Genomic DNA, 16960 nt, shown 5'->3' with positions numbered 1-16960 from the left:
AGGACTTTGTCCTAGGCAAATAATTTATGACAGCAAAAGTCAAATGCAAAAAAAACAAAAAGAGACAAATGAGACTTCAGCTTCTGCAGAGGAAAAGAAATAATCAACAGAGTGAGCAGAAAACCTATGAAATGGGATAAAATATTTGTAAACTATACCTCAAAGGGCTAATATCCAGAATCTATGAGGAACTCAACTCAACATGATAAAAACAACCCCATCAAAAAGTGGGCAAAGGACATGAACAGGCACCTCTCAAGAGAGGACACACAAGTGGCTAACAAACACGTGGAAAAATGCTCAACATCACTAATCATCAGAGAAATGCAACTTAAAACCACAGTGAAATATCATTTCACACCAGTCAGAGTGGCAGTTATTAAAAAGTCAAAGAACAAGTGAAGTTGGCATGTATGCAGGAAAAAGAGAACACTCATTCACTGTTGGTCTGACTGTAAACTAGTTCAACCTCTATGGAAAACAGTATGAAGATTTCTCAAAGAAGTAAAAATCGAATTAGCATTTGATCCAGCAATCCCACTACTAAGTATCTACCCAAAGGAAAAGAAGTCATTATATAAAAAAGATACCTGTACTCATATGTTCATTGCAGCACTATTTATAATAGCAAAGTCATGAAACTGAGCTAAGTGTCCATCAACAATTGACTAGACAAAGAAAATGTAGTACATATATACCATGGGGTACTACACAGCCATAAAAAAGAACAAAATCATGTTCTTGTAGCAACATGGGTGGAGCTGGAGATCATTTTCCTGAATGAACTGACTCAAAAACAGAAAACCAAACACCACATATTCTCACTTATATGTGGGAGCTAAACGGCCACAAAAATGGAAATAATAGACACTGGGGACACTAAAATGGGGATTCCGGAAGGGAGGTTAGGCCTCAGAAGTTACCCATTGGGTACAATGTTCCCTGTCTGGAGAACCGGCCATCAGAGACCCAATCCCCACCAGTACCCAATATGTCCATGTAACAAACATGCATTTGTACCCCTGGAGCTAAAATTTTTTAAAGATCTGCCAATCCTACTTCTGAAATATGTAACAATTCCTCCCCCACACCCACAACTGCTCTCATCTCCACTGCCACGACCCAATCCAGCCTATTTGGACTCCGCATAACTCCCCTGGTCTCTACTCTTGTTTCTACTCCCACACAGCAGCCAGAATGAGTTTTAAAACATAAATTCGATCATGTCCTTTCTGAGCTTAAGAACATTCACTGATTCTAAGAACAAAATTCTAAGTCCCCCGGTTCTGGTCTTTGAGGTCTTGCCTGATTTTATCCCTGTCCACTTCCAGGCGGCTTTTCTTCCCACCCTCCCATCTTTCTGCTCCATCATTCTGTCCTTCTTTTAGTCCTCCGGGAAGCCATGTTCCTCCTACCCCGATGCCTTTACACCTGCTGCTCCAGTTATCTGGCAGAGACTGTCAGATGTTCACCAAGCTCATGGTCTCCTCACTTATCTGGGTGTGCTGCTCGACTACATTTACCAGACTCTCTTGAGATTACCATAGCCGGGGAACACAATTCTAGGCAATGTATTGTGAGCAGAAGTAATGGATATCACTCCCAGCCCGCCCATAAAAGCATCCCTCGTGTGCTCCTCCTGTCCTTCCTCCCTTCCCACTGGCTGCAGTGAAGACAACAACATTAGCGGACACATGTAGAAGACAGGAGATCTTCTATTAGGATGGGCCCCAGCATGCAGCCCCAGACTACATAGAGAAAAGTCATCTTATTTTTCTGTCTTCAGTCCAGGAGCCTGAGCAAGAAATACACTTCCACTGTGTTTAAACCATGTTATATTTGAGGATCTGTTATGACAACAGCTAGCACTATTTTAACAAAAACCTGGAGCTGCAGCATGAATCCCCTACTCACCCCACCATCACCACCACCACCATGCACCCACAAGCCTACACCCAGGCCCCTGCACCCCTCATGCCCACTCATATTTTAGGCCTGGGCTTTTCTGTGTGAAGACGCTATCCCTGACTCCCTTCATCCCATCTAATTTAAGTTGCTCAGTCACTCTTCTCTCCATGCCCGATTCTTCCCTATCATTTCACTCAGCACAAGACATAATTACTTGTGTGTTATTTACTCCAAGTCTGTGTCCACAACTGCCACATAAGATCCGTGGAATCACAACCTTTGTCCACCATGATAATCTACACACAGCCATCGCTAAGTCTGGCATTCTACAGTCATTTAACGGATTTTTAACATGTAGAGGATGGACGAATGGGAAGCCACTCTCAAGGGAATACTCTTTTTCATCACAAGATCACAACTCTACACCAAAAATCATAGAGAATTAAAATACACACCCTGGGGACTTTAAAAACTTTTATTCATTCAGAATGCAATTCTGGGACAATCTACAACCAAGAGAAACCCTAAACTTTGAAGTAGTCTTAACAGACTAAACAGTGCAACAGCATTGGCCCTGTATGAACAAGCAAGAAGTCGATTCTTATCCTTTTCATAAAACCTCTTGGGAAACTTGCACATTTTCTTCCCATCAGAAATGCATTAACAAGTTCATGCTCACACAACTAGTCAACACAAGAGGAAAGTGACAATTTACACTGAACTATTTAAGTCTTGCAGGAGAGTAATCACAGCTCCAAGCTATGTTTGCTGCCCTTTTCAATGGCATTCATTATATTCTGTCACCAAATACAGTAAAAGAACTTCACTAATTTTTAAAAGCTAGAATTACTGTGTGTAATGTATATAGGAAAATGAATACTATATAGGAGAATGAAATAGATCAAGTTCTTACATTTTTACCTAAGAATCTATTTATTTTAAGCAGTTTTGATTAATATTTAAATGATTAAAAGTAAATGTTAAATATTAACTGCACAAAATCTAAAATAAAATGGTCACATTATATCATACTACATTATATAGATAGAATAAAAGCAGCTAACAAGAAGTGTTTTCAAAAATTTAAAGTTTCTGACATCATTTTCCACCACTCCATCAATTCCTCCTTTTCTTCTTCTTTTCTTTCAGAAAATGACTCCAGTTCAAAATCAACCTAAAGCAGAAAATTAAGACCATATTGTTAGCAATCAGCATATGTATTTTTTAAAACTGGAATAAAAACTAAAGGCTGTTTCAGAGCTTATAGAATAAATCAATTCAGCCACCTGAATTAAAGTAGATCCTAAAAAATCTCATTTGATAAACAAAAGATACTTTCAGGGGAAATCAGTCAAAAACCGTATGTTTGAAATGTGCTTTGATGTCATAGCTTTAGATATATATAGTTCAACAGAATTCCCTGCCCAGCCACTTTCCCTCATAAACAGATGTCACTTGGAGTCAACTTTCTGCCTTTACTAGTGAGCATCCCTTGCCAGCCTTGGATATGCCAACAGCTGGGGAATTGGGAGAGTATAGTTCAGTGTGCTGCTGTCCCAAACCACAAGGCTCTGCTTGATGTTAAACCATCTGGTGGGCAAGTCAAGTAACTTTATCAGACCTCAGTTTTCTCATCTGATAAATGGGGATCATAATTTGTTAAAGAAACTGACAGAAGCACATACGTCTCCAACTACTCTCCTTGTTAACTGGGCACCTTCATCACATCTGTGAAGAATCCACATACTCTTCATAAACGGCTACTCAAAACATGCAGCTCCAGCCCCCACTCTCCTGGGCCCCATGGCAGGAGGAACTCAGAGTGCCTTGACTGGCCACAGGTCTCAGGGCAAGCCTCTAACTTTGTTGGACTTCAGTTTTCTCATCTGTTAAATAGTGATAATGAAGACACCTCCCTCACAGGGTTATTATGAGGATTAAACGTAAGTCACTTAAATATGCCTGACAATGGTAAGTGCTTAATTATTACTAGCTATTCTAGTGCTTAGCTGTTACAATGACTACTTACTCCAACAGCAGGGCTGTAAGGAACTGCCACCTTCTTTGTTATTGCCAGATAGCCTGGAGCGGAGGCTGTAAGTTTATAGTTTCCAGGTACAAGGAGTCTCCAGTAATCACCATCCTTGGCTGTAGGAAACAGAATACCAAATCACACAGCACAAATGTGAACACATAATTATACCATCCAAGCAATACCCACTATACTTCAGTCTGGTTTCCTCAAGTCCCTATTTTTAAAGTAAATGTATAGAAAATTCAATAAAACTCTATCGAATGGTGTATCATGGGCCTCGTTTCTCATAGCTGCTTTACAGATATTAATGATAAATTGTCTAACAAACCTAAGAGCTTGAAGCTTCTCTTCACATCAGGAGTCACACAGTCAAGAAGATAAAGTCAGTTGAGGTAAACTGCCAGGGGAGGGAGGGGTACACCTCATCAACAAGGGTACTCCTACCCCTGAATTGTACTCCATATCTTTGAACTAAATTTAATTAACATGTGTACTCCTAACCCTGAATTGTACTCCACATCTTTAAAATAAAAAAATTAAAAACAAACAAGAAAAGAAGATAAAGTCCCAAAGCGCAGGGTCTGAGCACTCAGTTGAATACTAAATGGTCAGAGAGTCTACATCAGCATTCTACAGACAGTGGCTGAAAGGTATCCATATCTTGGGTCTCTAAATGCTCTCTTCCCATAGAGGATACATGACTATATCCTACAGAGGCTCTCCTCCCATGGAAGATATGTGTCCATATCCCAGTCTCTAAATGCTCTCCTCCCATGGGGGATATGTGACCATATCCTGGGTCTCTAGACGCTCTCCTCCCATGGAGGATATGTGTCCACATGCTGGATCTCTTAATGCTCTCCTTCCATTGGGGAATGTGTGTCCATATCCCAGGTCACTAAATGCTCTCCTCCCATAAGAGGATACGTGTCCATATTCTGGTTCTCTAAATGTTCTCCTCCAATGGAGGACACATGTCCATCTCCTGGGTCTCTAGATACTCTCTTCCCATGAGAGATGTGCATCCATATCCTGGGTCTCTGAATGCTCTCCTCCCATGGGAGGATACATGTTCATATCCTGGGTCTCTAAATGCTCTCCTCCCATGGAGGACACATGTCCAGCTCCTGGATTTCAAAATGCTCTCCTTCCATGGAAGGACACGTATCCTTATCCTGGGTCTCTGAATGCTCCACTCCCATGCTCCCTGGGTCCCACTTCAGTCAGGCTCCCACCATCTCCCAGTGAAATAGATATTGTCAATTATCTCCAAACTGCTAGATACAATTCGTCTTCAAGGTTCACCTTGCTTGACACCTTTTCACTCCCTCTCTGAAGTGATTCAAGGTCCAGGACAACATGCTGAGTCTCCTTTTCCCTTTGACTCCATTGCTGGTTCCTCCTTGAAAAGCAGGTATGTCTCAGAGCATAATTCTCACATTTCATTTCTACCTATTTATTTCCTAAGTTAGATTTTCCTGAACCTTCCACATCATGGTCTGCAAAGCAAGTATTTGTGTGGCACCTATGGCTAACAGACAAGGGAGGTTCCTGCAGCCAGAGGAGACCAACACCTGCACTATGCCCTCCCCACAGGCAAGGCGAGGAGGAGCTGGGCACAGGACCCGTGTGCTGGCAGGGAAGGCATGCTGCCACCTAGTGGCGCTTATAAATGTATGTTACATAGGTTAATAAATGGAGTCAGAGGACAAACATAAAAAAAGATTTTTTAAAAATCCAAACTATAAATACAAAGGTTAAAAAGGAGTAATGATACAGAATGGCTTAGGAAATAAATTAAATATTAATTAATTATAAGACCTAGAAATATTATAAAGAGTTTATAGGTTAAAAAAATAAATAAAAAGCTGTTTTTACTGAAAAGACCACAACAATGACAACTAAACTAAAATGAACTGGATAGGTGTTTATTAACGAGAGTAGATAGATTTGCCAGAAAAAACATACATCATTTTCCCCAAACTGGGGAAATGGGCAATGGGACTCTAAGCCTAAAAATAACTAACTCCACACCTAAATCCTGTAGTATCCTATTCAACCTTGAATGGCTCTGGATTAAACAGCCACCTGCTTGAGAACCAGACACACAATCCGCTGCTTCCTTCCTCCCAACTCTTCCCGCATCCTCCTGCGGTGACTAGAAAGTCACAGACGCCAGCGAGTTCCTGATCCTTTGCCTGAAGAGCTGCAGAGCCAAGCCCTGGGCAAGACAGCCAAGGGAAGGGCGCCCTCTGCTGCACCTCAAGTTCTAAGCTGACAGTGTCCTGGCTCCAGCCGGGCCTGTGTCCACAAGGAAGCCTCACCAGGTCCAGGCCGACAAGCACTGTGGACGTGTGAGGGTGGCACTGTCTCTCTCAGAAGAATGTAAGACTTGTAGCTGTGACACCAAGTAAGTATGCTCTTGTACGTGATACGAGAGCCTCAGATCAAGGCAAGGAGCACCCACCAGACGTGACATCGTGGTCTATTCCTTCCACGGAGATGGTCGCGTTGGCAATTGGGTTACCTTGAAGGTCTCGGACAAATCCTTTAACTCCTCGGTGTATCTGTGAAGGTCAAGAACAACCAAAGCATTCATAAGAGAAAGAACTAAAAGTATGTTTCATTTCAAGTATCTTATTTTCTAGTAAATATTAGCAAATACTATCGATCCCATTGTTTAAGAATCAAAACATGCTCAAAATGCATTTTTTGTGCACTCTGTACCCTGCTTTTTCTTAAATAAATAAATGAGACATAACCAGAAAATTAATACTTTACCTTAGTCAAAAAACGTCTGAAGTACCTTCAGAAACAAAAACTCTGTCACATTTGCAAAGTACTAGTCTTAGCACATTTCATTACTTCCTCTTCTAAAAATTGGGTCTGCTGTGTGTCCCTTACTTGGCCATCGTCAGTTAACAAGCATATTTAACTGATACTGGAAACAAAGATATGTACTGTGACTACTTTTGCATTAAACCCATTAACAATATTATTTTGACTGAGAATAAGTGGCATGAAAGAGCAGTGAATTTCATAACAGAAAAATTGGATACTTATTAGGAAGAAAGTAGAGGTGTCATTGAGAACAATTTCTCTGAATTAAATTGTAGTCATCAACTGGCTATTACAATGCAAACTGCAAAAACAACTTTTTTCTTTACTTTGAAAAGAAAATTCAGGCTGGACCCAGTGGCTCAGTGTGTAATCCCAACACTTTGGGAGGCCAAGTGGATTGCGTGAGCCCGCGGGTGCGAGACTAGCCCAGACAACTTGGCAAGACCTTGTCTCTACAATAAATTAAAAAATTAGCCGGGCGTGGTGGCCTGTAGTTCCGGCTACTTGGAAGGCTGAGGGGAAAGGATTGCCTGAGTCCACACTGGGGTGGCTGTGAGTATGCTATGGCACTTCAGCCTGGGTGACGGAGTGAGACTCCAACTCAAAAAAAAAAAAAAAGATAATTCATTTAAGTCAATAGTCAATATGTGTTTGAAGTAATAGAGAGTCACTTCAGGTCTTTAAGAAAGATCTGCTTCTGGAATATCAAATGATAATTCACTAAACTGGACTACTTAACAAAACATGCCTCAACTTCACAAGTGCTTAGTCTCTCCTCACCCAATCTGGCTCTAGAAAACGAATTTTCTTTTGCTACTGATGAGGCTTAACTATTTCTCTACAGAAAGTAGAATAAACCTCCTGTATTCCTTTGTCGTCAAATAATAAATTTGGAAGTGGTACAGTGTCATGTCAAGGCCTCGCTGCCAGCAATATTATTTGCATTTGCCATTTTTTAAAAAAATGAAACCTCTAAAGCCCTAAAAAATAACACATAGGTTTTTTTCCCCCTCTAAAGACAATTTACAAATGGTAAAAGGCTATACATGTTGTCAGTAATAATGAATGATGATTTATTGGTTACCAGTATGGTAAAAAGAGAGTAAATACATTAAAAAAAAAAAAGTTTAGGACCTAGTGACTCTCTAACTTTTCTCCAAGATATATTTATGAATTAGCGAGCCAGAACGGAAAGAGCATGAAATTTAGGCATTAGAAATCATGAAAAATGAAAAGTTAGCCTTCCAGATGAAAAGAAGGGAGTACTGTTACTGGTCAGGAAATTGTGAAGAAAACAAGGCTCCACGTGGAGATGGCAAGAGCAGAAAACATAAGGAAAATAGCAACTAAAATCTCTTAACATGAAACCTAGTCAGTAAAATTTAGAAGGATCCTCACTGGTAAAAGAGGAATTATTTTTCCTCACAGGTACTTTATTCATATTGAGGCACTTTAATTTTGGAATTATCAATACTATAAACCTAAGAGAAAGTTTTTGATTTTCTCATTGGAAAATCAACCAACCAATCACCTGCAAAAACACAGCATCCACCTGCCTTAGGCATAAACAGAGTTAAATAAGGTCATGTCTGTCTCTGATAGGTCCACTATGGGCCACAGCTTTTCTGTTTAAAAAATTCCACTATAGTCATAAGTTTCAACAAAAGTGTTGAGGTGAATTCAGACTGGAAAATGCCATCATTTTAAGGTTTTTACAAAAGAAGTCACAAGTTCAAATTTCACTCATGCCTGGAGAAACTGTATTCCTACACTTGTCCTTCCTGCAGCGATCACTCCCCAGATTCCAAGACATCTCAATTTCAGTCAAAGTTTTAAAAGCATCCAGAAGATTCTCCATTGTGCCTAGGACTGTTTGTATCAACAGCCCTTAAACCCTCATGTACTTAAGTGTCACCACTCTCATCCAGAGAGCTTGCTGAAGATTTGGGGTTCTGCCCTGCAGGGAGTGTGATTCAGTAGCAGGACAGGAAGCTCATTTCCAACCAGAATTCTATATGATTCTGATGCGGTGCTCATGAACCACTGTTTGAGAAATTCCTTAAGAACTTTGAGAACCAGACTCTGGCAAAACTGCTGAGTGGGAGAGGCCCTTCTCCTCCTGAGCAAGTTATTTGCCCTAATTAGCTTTACAAGTCTAGTGCCTCAAACATCTCTAAAACTCTGCAAGAGAGTTCCTCTCAGCCAATTAAGAAGCAATCTCCCAATCACCTACTTTCCTGAGCTGTAAACAAGTCCATAGGTTTAGGCCCAGGTGTTCAATTACTAATCACCACCACTGCCAAGAAAGCAATTACAATAAAGAGCTTTGGCAGTCTTCACTGAGTTTCTCCAGCCTCTGACTCCACAGCTGGGGGAGGGTGGGGGGGGGGGGTCTGTGTTGCCACCTGCATGCACTCATATAAACACCCGCTCAGTGTTTTGACACCACTTGCTTCATAACTCACAGCCACATCCTGTGGACCACGTGGATTTGAGGCACAGCAAACCCTTCCAAATAGCATGAAACAAGACTGCATGGCACTACCCTCTTCTGTTTAGCTTATTTCTAAATTAATTGATAGAACTACAATGAATTGGCGGTATGCCCACCGGTCTCTGTAAATAGAACAAATATTCTCCTTTTTCTTGGTGGTACGAATTTGTGTTCTGCTTTGGTTTGTATTGCAATTTTTTTCCCCAAGAATTAAGAGATAAATTAAGCAGCAGCTAAGCTTGCTTCTCAGCTATTGATCGAGTCATGATCTTGGTGGCATCAACCTCAGAAAAGCTTAAAGTACAGCTCCAGAAGCCTTTTCTGGCGCCCACCACTGGGCAAGGGGCCCTTTTGGGTGCTGCCTTTGCTCCTGGAGCTAACCTTCATTTTAGTTTCTTCATCCTCTCTCGTGATCAGGTATTCACATTTCTGACCCCCTGAATACGAAGCCTGCTCTAGGACGGTCACTATCCCAGTGCATCACAGAGAACCTGGGACACAAAAGTCGCTCAATAAATTTTGGTTGAAAAAATTCTTAAATAAAATAAAAAGCATTGAATTAAGGAGGTATTCTTTGATATGGAAATGGAGAACACACCAAATTTCCCCATCTTACTTCCTCTATCCTAAAATACACTTCTTAGTTAACTTTGCTCTTGGAAGATCCATCCAAATACAGCTCTCCTCAAAGGAGACATCCTGTAGGGGTTGTTCTCCATCAATGTGGACTCACTGTCCTTAGTTTTTGTTGTTGAAAAATACCTCTTCATACTGACATGCAGCAGGAGTCCACTGATTTAAACGATCCTGTGGAATGGAATGTTAACCATGGATCTAGTCCCCAATAGTCCCTTCTGGTGAGATAGTACAGATATTCAACATATGTGAAAGAATTCCTAGGCTGACTTCACTTTTTTTTTTTTTTTTAGTGGTGGTAGAATTGGGGACCACTGCCACAGGATCCTTCAGGAAGAGAGACTGGACTCAACTCCCGATTTTGCTTTTTTTAAAAAATGTATTTGTCTTATATGTATATATGCACATATATACATACAAATAGCTAAATGTTTATTTAACAGTATTTGTTTATGTCAAATTAGCTTAACAAACTAGCCTGGGGTATGTGCCAGGTAATAAAACACACCACTCTACTTGCCTTCAGGTGTGAATGGCCACAGACTAAAATTTGAAAACTGCCAAGGCCTGCAGGCAAGGAGCACACAGTCTTCAGGTCTTTCCACCGCCACCACCCTGGTGCCAATGTCTATACACACTAGAGGGCGTGGGATTGGCAAGTCCTGACCTGAATTCAGACTGAGTGGGAGATTTTATTCTGGCAGATGGTACGAGCCCCCCCAAAGTCTCCACAGACCACATTGGAATGGCCACACAAGTGACTCTGGTGAGGACCCAAGCTTAAGTCATGCAAGGCAGCAGAGTGTGGTGATTCCGGAACTAGACAGCCGGGTTCAAATTCTGCCTCAGGTTAATTCAGGCAGTGTCTCAGATTCCTGCTCTTTAATTCAGAGATGATGATGATGGTGATGATAATGATCACTTCCCTCGCAGGGTTGTGAGGATTAAATGCATCAATTACTATATACAAAGCATTTAGAATAAGGTCTGGGAGATTGTAGATGCCCAGTCAATGTAAGCTCTCATTATTACTGTCACCTGGGATGCAGCCGAGTCCAGGGCAAGACATGGGAAGCTCGTAGGGCACAAAATCCACAGGGCCCCTCACGCTCAGCAGATAAGCCCGCGCCTGCATGGCACAGAGAATGACGTCTTCCTTACTTTGATCCTAAAAGTGCCTCACTCACCTCACTCTTGGCCTGGCCCCGCCCTGGGATGCCTCCAGGCCCAGGATGACCAGGTGGGGGAAGATCCTCCGACTGCCCTTGCTTAGACTAAGAGGAGTGAACACAAGACCCCACCTCATCTCTACACACCCCTCTAGTTCAGTCAGCCCCCAGCGAATATTCATGAACCGCATGCCCTGAGACAGCAGAGGCCTACCTGACCCACTGTGGCGCTTGCTTTCCAAACGTCCTCCCCCTGGCAGATGGCCTCCCTGGACCACACCCTGAGGAGGCTGCCTGCGCCAGGTCTAAACGCAGCCAAGTCTCCCAGCTTACGCCAGAGGTTGTACCCACCTGCTCGATGTAGCTGATGAGGGAGTTTTTATTGTCCTCCCAGTAGCGTTTCAGAGTCTCTTCAGGTGGAAACTTCTCACAGCTGAGCTCCACAGTGATCTCGAAACAGTTACTGCTGAGGTAATTGAAGTCTTGCATCCCTGCCAAAGAGCCAGGTGTAAAGTCAAAGCGCACATGGGGACCTCCACACAGGCCACTCTGCTGACTTGAGAGCCAAGCAGAAGGTCCATCAACTAGGGCACTGGGGAGCCCCCTGCTGCAGGGACTGAACACCACAGCAGGAGAGAGTCATTACCATAGCCACTCTCAGTGCTTAAGCAAAGGCATTGCTGGTTCCCAGTGCTAAGGCAGATATAACCCCACTCCACACAGCAGGAACAGGATTCAAAGAAGCCAGTAGGGTGAAAGATCCAGTCCCGGCTGGGCTTGATGGCTCAGCCTGTAATCCCAGCACTTTGGGAGGCTGAGGCAAGTGGATTGCCTGAGCCTGTGGGTTCGAGACCCACCCAGGCAACTTGATGAGACCTCATCTCTACAATAAATCAAAAATTAGCCAGGCATGGTAGCGCATGCCTATAGTTCCAGCTACTTGGAAGGCTGAGGTGGAAGGATCGCCGAAGCCCAGTAAGTCGAGGTTGCGATGGCCAGGAGCATGCCACTGCACTCCAGTCTGGGTGACAGAGTGAGACTCCAACTAAAAAAAAAAAAAAAAGATCCAGTCCCCATGGCCCCAGAAAAAAATGCACATCCCTCCAAGTCTACCTTTTATCAGGGAAGAACTTGGAGAGTTACATGAGATGAGCGGACACGCTATACAGTAAATCCCATACATACAAACCTTCAGGTTATGAAATTTAATGATGCACGTGTTTTTTAATATATTATTTATCTCCACCGGGTATCAGTATAGCCTGTTATATACACAAAGAACTATAGAACCAATTGTTAGTTGGGTAACTAGTCTAATTTTGTTGGACTTATAACAAATGGACTTATGAACATGCTCTCAGAACCAAACTCATTCATAGTTGATGACCTCCTATACTGTTCCCTGCATCCAACCAATATCATAGTGTACTCCTGAGTGGTTGAGAGTCGTGACAATAATTCAGCTATTACTGAGAACCTACTATGTATAATACATGATGATAACAATACTTCAGAGTGCACCAGAGAGCAGATTCTGTGTCCAGAACATCATTATAAAATAAGAGCTCAGTAAGGTCTACGATGGGTAAGGATGCCAAGAGAAACACCTGGGCTGCCAAGGAATGGGCTGCCTCCAGCCACTGTCTGGCACAGAGCCTGCTCCCTTTGCAGCCTCCAGAGGCTGGGGCCGGGGCTGGGCCTCAAGGAGACAGCTGCCTGTGAGTTACGTCCCAGGCCCTTCCAAGGGTGAGCCAAGGAGACACCTAACTGCAGGCTTGTCCTAAAGGGTACCCTCAGAAAACCATGAGCATCAAAGCCTTATCTCAGGCTCCACTTCTGGAAAACCTGACCAAAATGATGCTGAGTTCACTACACAGAGAGCTAAAGACCAGCTGAGCTTGGCTATTGGTTTCTGTGGGCATAACCATGACTAAACCTAATATCATTATTGTTATTAATACTGTTATTATAAGCATATCACTGATATACATTATTGATATTCTGTTGACAACCCTATTTGTTCAAAAAGGTAATTCCAAAGGAATTGCTAGTTTTTATAAAAACTTGGAAAATTACTTCCCATCTGATGTGCTTGACATACACTAAATCCTAAGTCTAACATAGACTATATTTCTCAAGCTTTAGTAGAAAAACATACTAAATCTGACCTGATGAAATGAAAAATATAAATAAAAACAGAATTAACACATGCCAGAGAGAAAAAAATCAGGAAGAATATCTTTCTCAGGGAATAATTCAATAAAAGGAAGCATATTAAACAAATCAAAACCCTATAATTAGTTAATGCTACTACCCTAACTTTTTATTTCCAGGTGAGCCACAGAAAATTGCTCTTAGGCAAAAAGAAAAGAAAAAACACATATAAATATCTTTGCATTTCACGCAACCAGGCACAGTGGGTCATGCCTATAGTCCCAGAACATTGGGTGGTAAAAGCAGGAGGATTGCCTTAGTCCAGGAGTTCGAGACCAGCCTGGGCAACATAGCGAGGCCACCTCTCTACAAAAATCAAAAAATTAATCAGGCACCGTGGTACACGCCTGTAGGTCCAGCTACTCAGGAGGCTAAGGCAGGAGGATCACCTGAGTCCAGGAGTTCAAAGCTGTGCTGACTGTCACTGCACTCTGGCCTGAACAACAGAATGACAGAGTGAGACCCTGACTTAAAAAAAACAAAGAAAAAGAAATTGTAGACAAAGAGAAAAGAAAAACACATATAAATGTCTTTGCATTTCACTGTTCATTCTCAACTTGGTAAAGTCCATGTCAGGACATGGGAGGCAAGAAGGCCATCCAGGCTACCCAGGAAGGGGCTTGCTCCAGCAGCTGTCCTGCACAGGGCCTGTTCCCTCTTCAAAACTCAATACGGTACTTATTACGGTGGTAACAGAAACCAAATATTCCACATCAAATAGTCCCCATTATCACAGCACTTTTTAAAAAATGCTGAAAGCCAAGCATACCCTCTAAAATATACACTTGCCTATAGTAAAGGCATGACTAGCATATAACAAGGCCCAGATTTGAAACGTAAAGTAGTTAATATTCAATTGGTTTTGTTTGTTTGTTTTGAGTCAGTGTCTCACGCTGTTGCCCAGGCTCACCATAGCCTCCACCTCCTGGGCTCAGGCAATCCTTCTATCTCAGCCTCCCGAGTAGTTGGGACTATAGGCGCATGCCACCATGACCTGTGGTTTATTTGTAATTTTATAGAGATGAGGTCTCGCTATGTTGAGGTCTCAAACTCCTGGGCTCAAGCAATCCTCGACCAGCCTCCCAAAGTGTGGAATTTTACAGGCATGAGACACTGCACGCAGCCAACAATATTCAGTTAATATTTTGACAAAGAAAATCTTAGTATCTCTTCATTTAGCATCTCAATTTTTTTAATTCACAAAAACAAAATTATATACACTAATCATTCATGAAAAAAATAACTGAAAAAGCTATAGGTTCAGTCTACTTCTTGGTGTCTGAGAAGGATCAAAGATTCTCTAAATCTAAATGGTAACTATAAGTAAGCTACTGTCACAGTCTGAGAGCAAATTGGAAACTCACCACCAGGCACGCTGTACCAAGCACCACCATTGGTAGTTCCATCCACAAAGCTGCTGTCATCGTCATTCTTGCGACACGGTGGTCGACTGGGGTCAGACATGGCTGGGTTGAAAGAAGAGTACGCCCGAGCCAAGCTTTGGAAAATGGCATCATCCGGGGAGGAGCTGTATTCATGAGCACTGCCTAGAAAGTAAGTCCACAAGATGAAAGAGGTTGACAGGGGCCAAAGAGTGACGTCTTCTGGAGTTACTCAGTGGGAAAAGGGGTACGGTTTAAGTGCTAAACAACTACACTTAGTTTTCAAATGGAAATTGGGTGGAATGCACATTCTACTTATGAACAGAAAGCTTCACAAGGAAAGGTGATAGGTCACAGTGAACTGGACTGGGAGAACAAGACGATGTCCACTGACCAATTTTCAATTTAGAAAATGTTCCTGTACCAACCTCATGGCCACTATGAACCACTCTCATACATATCACTAAGTATTCAAATTTTAGATTCATTAATAAGTCTCCTGTGTGTATTATAGAAATAAATAACATATATTTGCTATTGTGCAAATGTATTTTGATCCATGCATTTAAACTCTGCAGACCTACAAGTTCTCCAGTTATACACAAAACACAAAAATCTCTCAATTTATTTAACAATATTGCTTCACCAAAGGTTTTCTTCAACACTCAAAGCTTCCAATATAAAAATTACTATCCTGTGTTTACAAAGAGTTAACTCTTCAGAGGCCCCTGAGAATGGAGCCAAAGCAGGAAACATTCTTGGGCAACACAAATTAGGCTGAAAATGTCTATCTGGCTAAAGCTTGCTTTGCCTGAAACTTACCTAAATCTGCTTAGAGAAAACCCAAACACCCCTTCCCCTCCCTGACACTCCTTGGAACAGTTCCAAATGCAGAACTCTGAGTACATGGTAAGACACATGTGGGGATTCATAGGGGCCCTGACCTCATGCCAAGAGACTAACTCCATGATTGATCCAACCTGTACACAAACCACACAACTCTGTCATCTCTCCACTGTCCCAGTGTCCAGGCAGGACCCAGGTTATGATTCCTGCTTTCTCCCCTTCTCTAAGCTAAATATACAGTCAAGATCACGTTTCTCTTCACACAAACCATGAAAGAAAGCTACGGTCCTTTTCTGCCAGATAGATATGTCAATATCACATGAAATCATTAGGGGATGTTTTTGTTAAACGTATGTATTTCTACTGGGAAAATCACTTAATGGTCAGTTCCTTAAAGGATGTTACAGAAATCATCCTAAAAACCCTTGCACAGTAATCGTAAGCCATGAGCCAATCAGAAGGGCAGGAAGAACACCTACCACTCCGTGTCTCATCGTACGGGTAATTGGCCACCAGGTCCCCTCCATGGAGATTGGCAGAGAGCACGAAAGGAATGTCCATAATCCAGTGGATGACAGCCTTGGTCTCAGGAGCGAGCTGCACAGATCAGAGTAAAAGGGCTGTAAGGTTGAAAATCCTTGATGTGATCACTTGACAGAAACACCACAGGAAACAAAAAGAAAGAAACTGAAAGCCAGTCCAATTATAACTACTTTGTGGTGGTTGTCACAGAAAAAATAAAGGTTCCTACAGAAGCAGCATTCCCCATGTCTGTCTTTCTCAGACTTATAATAAAAAATATTTCAATAGTTTTAAAAGTTTTACTTGCATGGGCTGCCAGTTTTTCTCTCTTTGTAATTTAAAAACCAGCACACAAATCACTTACAAATTTTAGGACATCCCCATCTGATCTGTAGTGGCTGTGCATCACTGCTATTTATAGTTGAGGACAAGACAAGGAGAAAGAAAACAGTAGAACTGCAAGACAAGGTTGTCCTCTATGGTGCTTTAAATATGTGGTAACTTTTCTTTTCAATTTTTGCTTATTATTTTTCCAATGTTTTTCAACTACTTCAAACATTGTTCCTATCAAAGAATATTAGACTGAGTCTTTTTTAGAGCAGACTGTAAAATATTAGTGTACTTTGGAATGGTCACCTTAAATTTTAAAACAAAGACAATGTTTTCAAGAATTCATGTTAAGTCTTTTGAATGATTCATGGCCCCTTGGAAGCAAAACAAAGGAGAAAAGAAATTTATACCAAAGAATAAACCCAGAGCCAAAAGTTTGATTCTTTTATATGATGAGTTTTTAAAAGAAACTAGGAAAACTCTCAAACTCTAAATACCTTTCTGAATAAATGAAAAAGTTTTACTGGCAATAACATCCACGCTGTTCTTCAGGATGGAAACTCTACAGGCACAGGAGGGTTTT

The 16960-nt window shown here is 41.7% G+C and overlaps 1 protein-coding gene across 1 annotated transcript in view; it reads right to left on the bottom strand.

Moving 5' to 3' along the window:
• Positions 1-2365: 2365 nt before the first annotated feature.
• The window catches only part of CPE (carboxypeptidase E), a 35706-nt gene continuing 21111 nt past the window's right edge, over positions 2366-16960 (bottom strand). The window contains exons 5-10 of the mRNA XM_021712461.1: positions 16005-16122; positions 14662-14844; positions 11435-11574; positions 6411-6510; positions 3938-4056; positions 2366-3082 (exon numbers count right to left, since the gene is read on the bottom strand). Of these exons, the coding sequence (XP_021568136.1) occupies positions 2984-3082; positions 3938-4056; positions 6411-6510; positions 11435-11574; positions 14662-14844; positions 16005-16122 (759 nt within the window). The 3' untranslated portion in view covers positions 2366-2983. The remainder of the gene's footprint in view (positions 3083-3937; positions 4057-6410; positions 6511-11434; positions 11575-14661; positions 14845-16004; positions 16123-16960) is intronic.

Source organism: Carlito syrichta, unplaced genomic scaffold, assembly GCF_000164805.1.
Source record: "Carlito syrichta isolate Samal-C Ts95f unplaced genomic scaffold, Tarsius_syrichta-2.0.1 Scaffold303285, whole genome shotgun sequence".
Lineage (NCBI taxonomy): Eukaryota > Metazoa > Chordata > Mammalia > Primates > Tarsiidae > Carlito > Carlito syrichta.
Note: the sequence above shows the minus strand (reverse complement) of the source record. Positions and strands in the feature narration are given on the sequence as shown.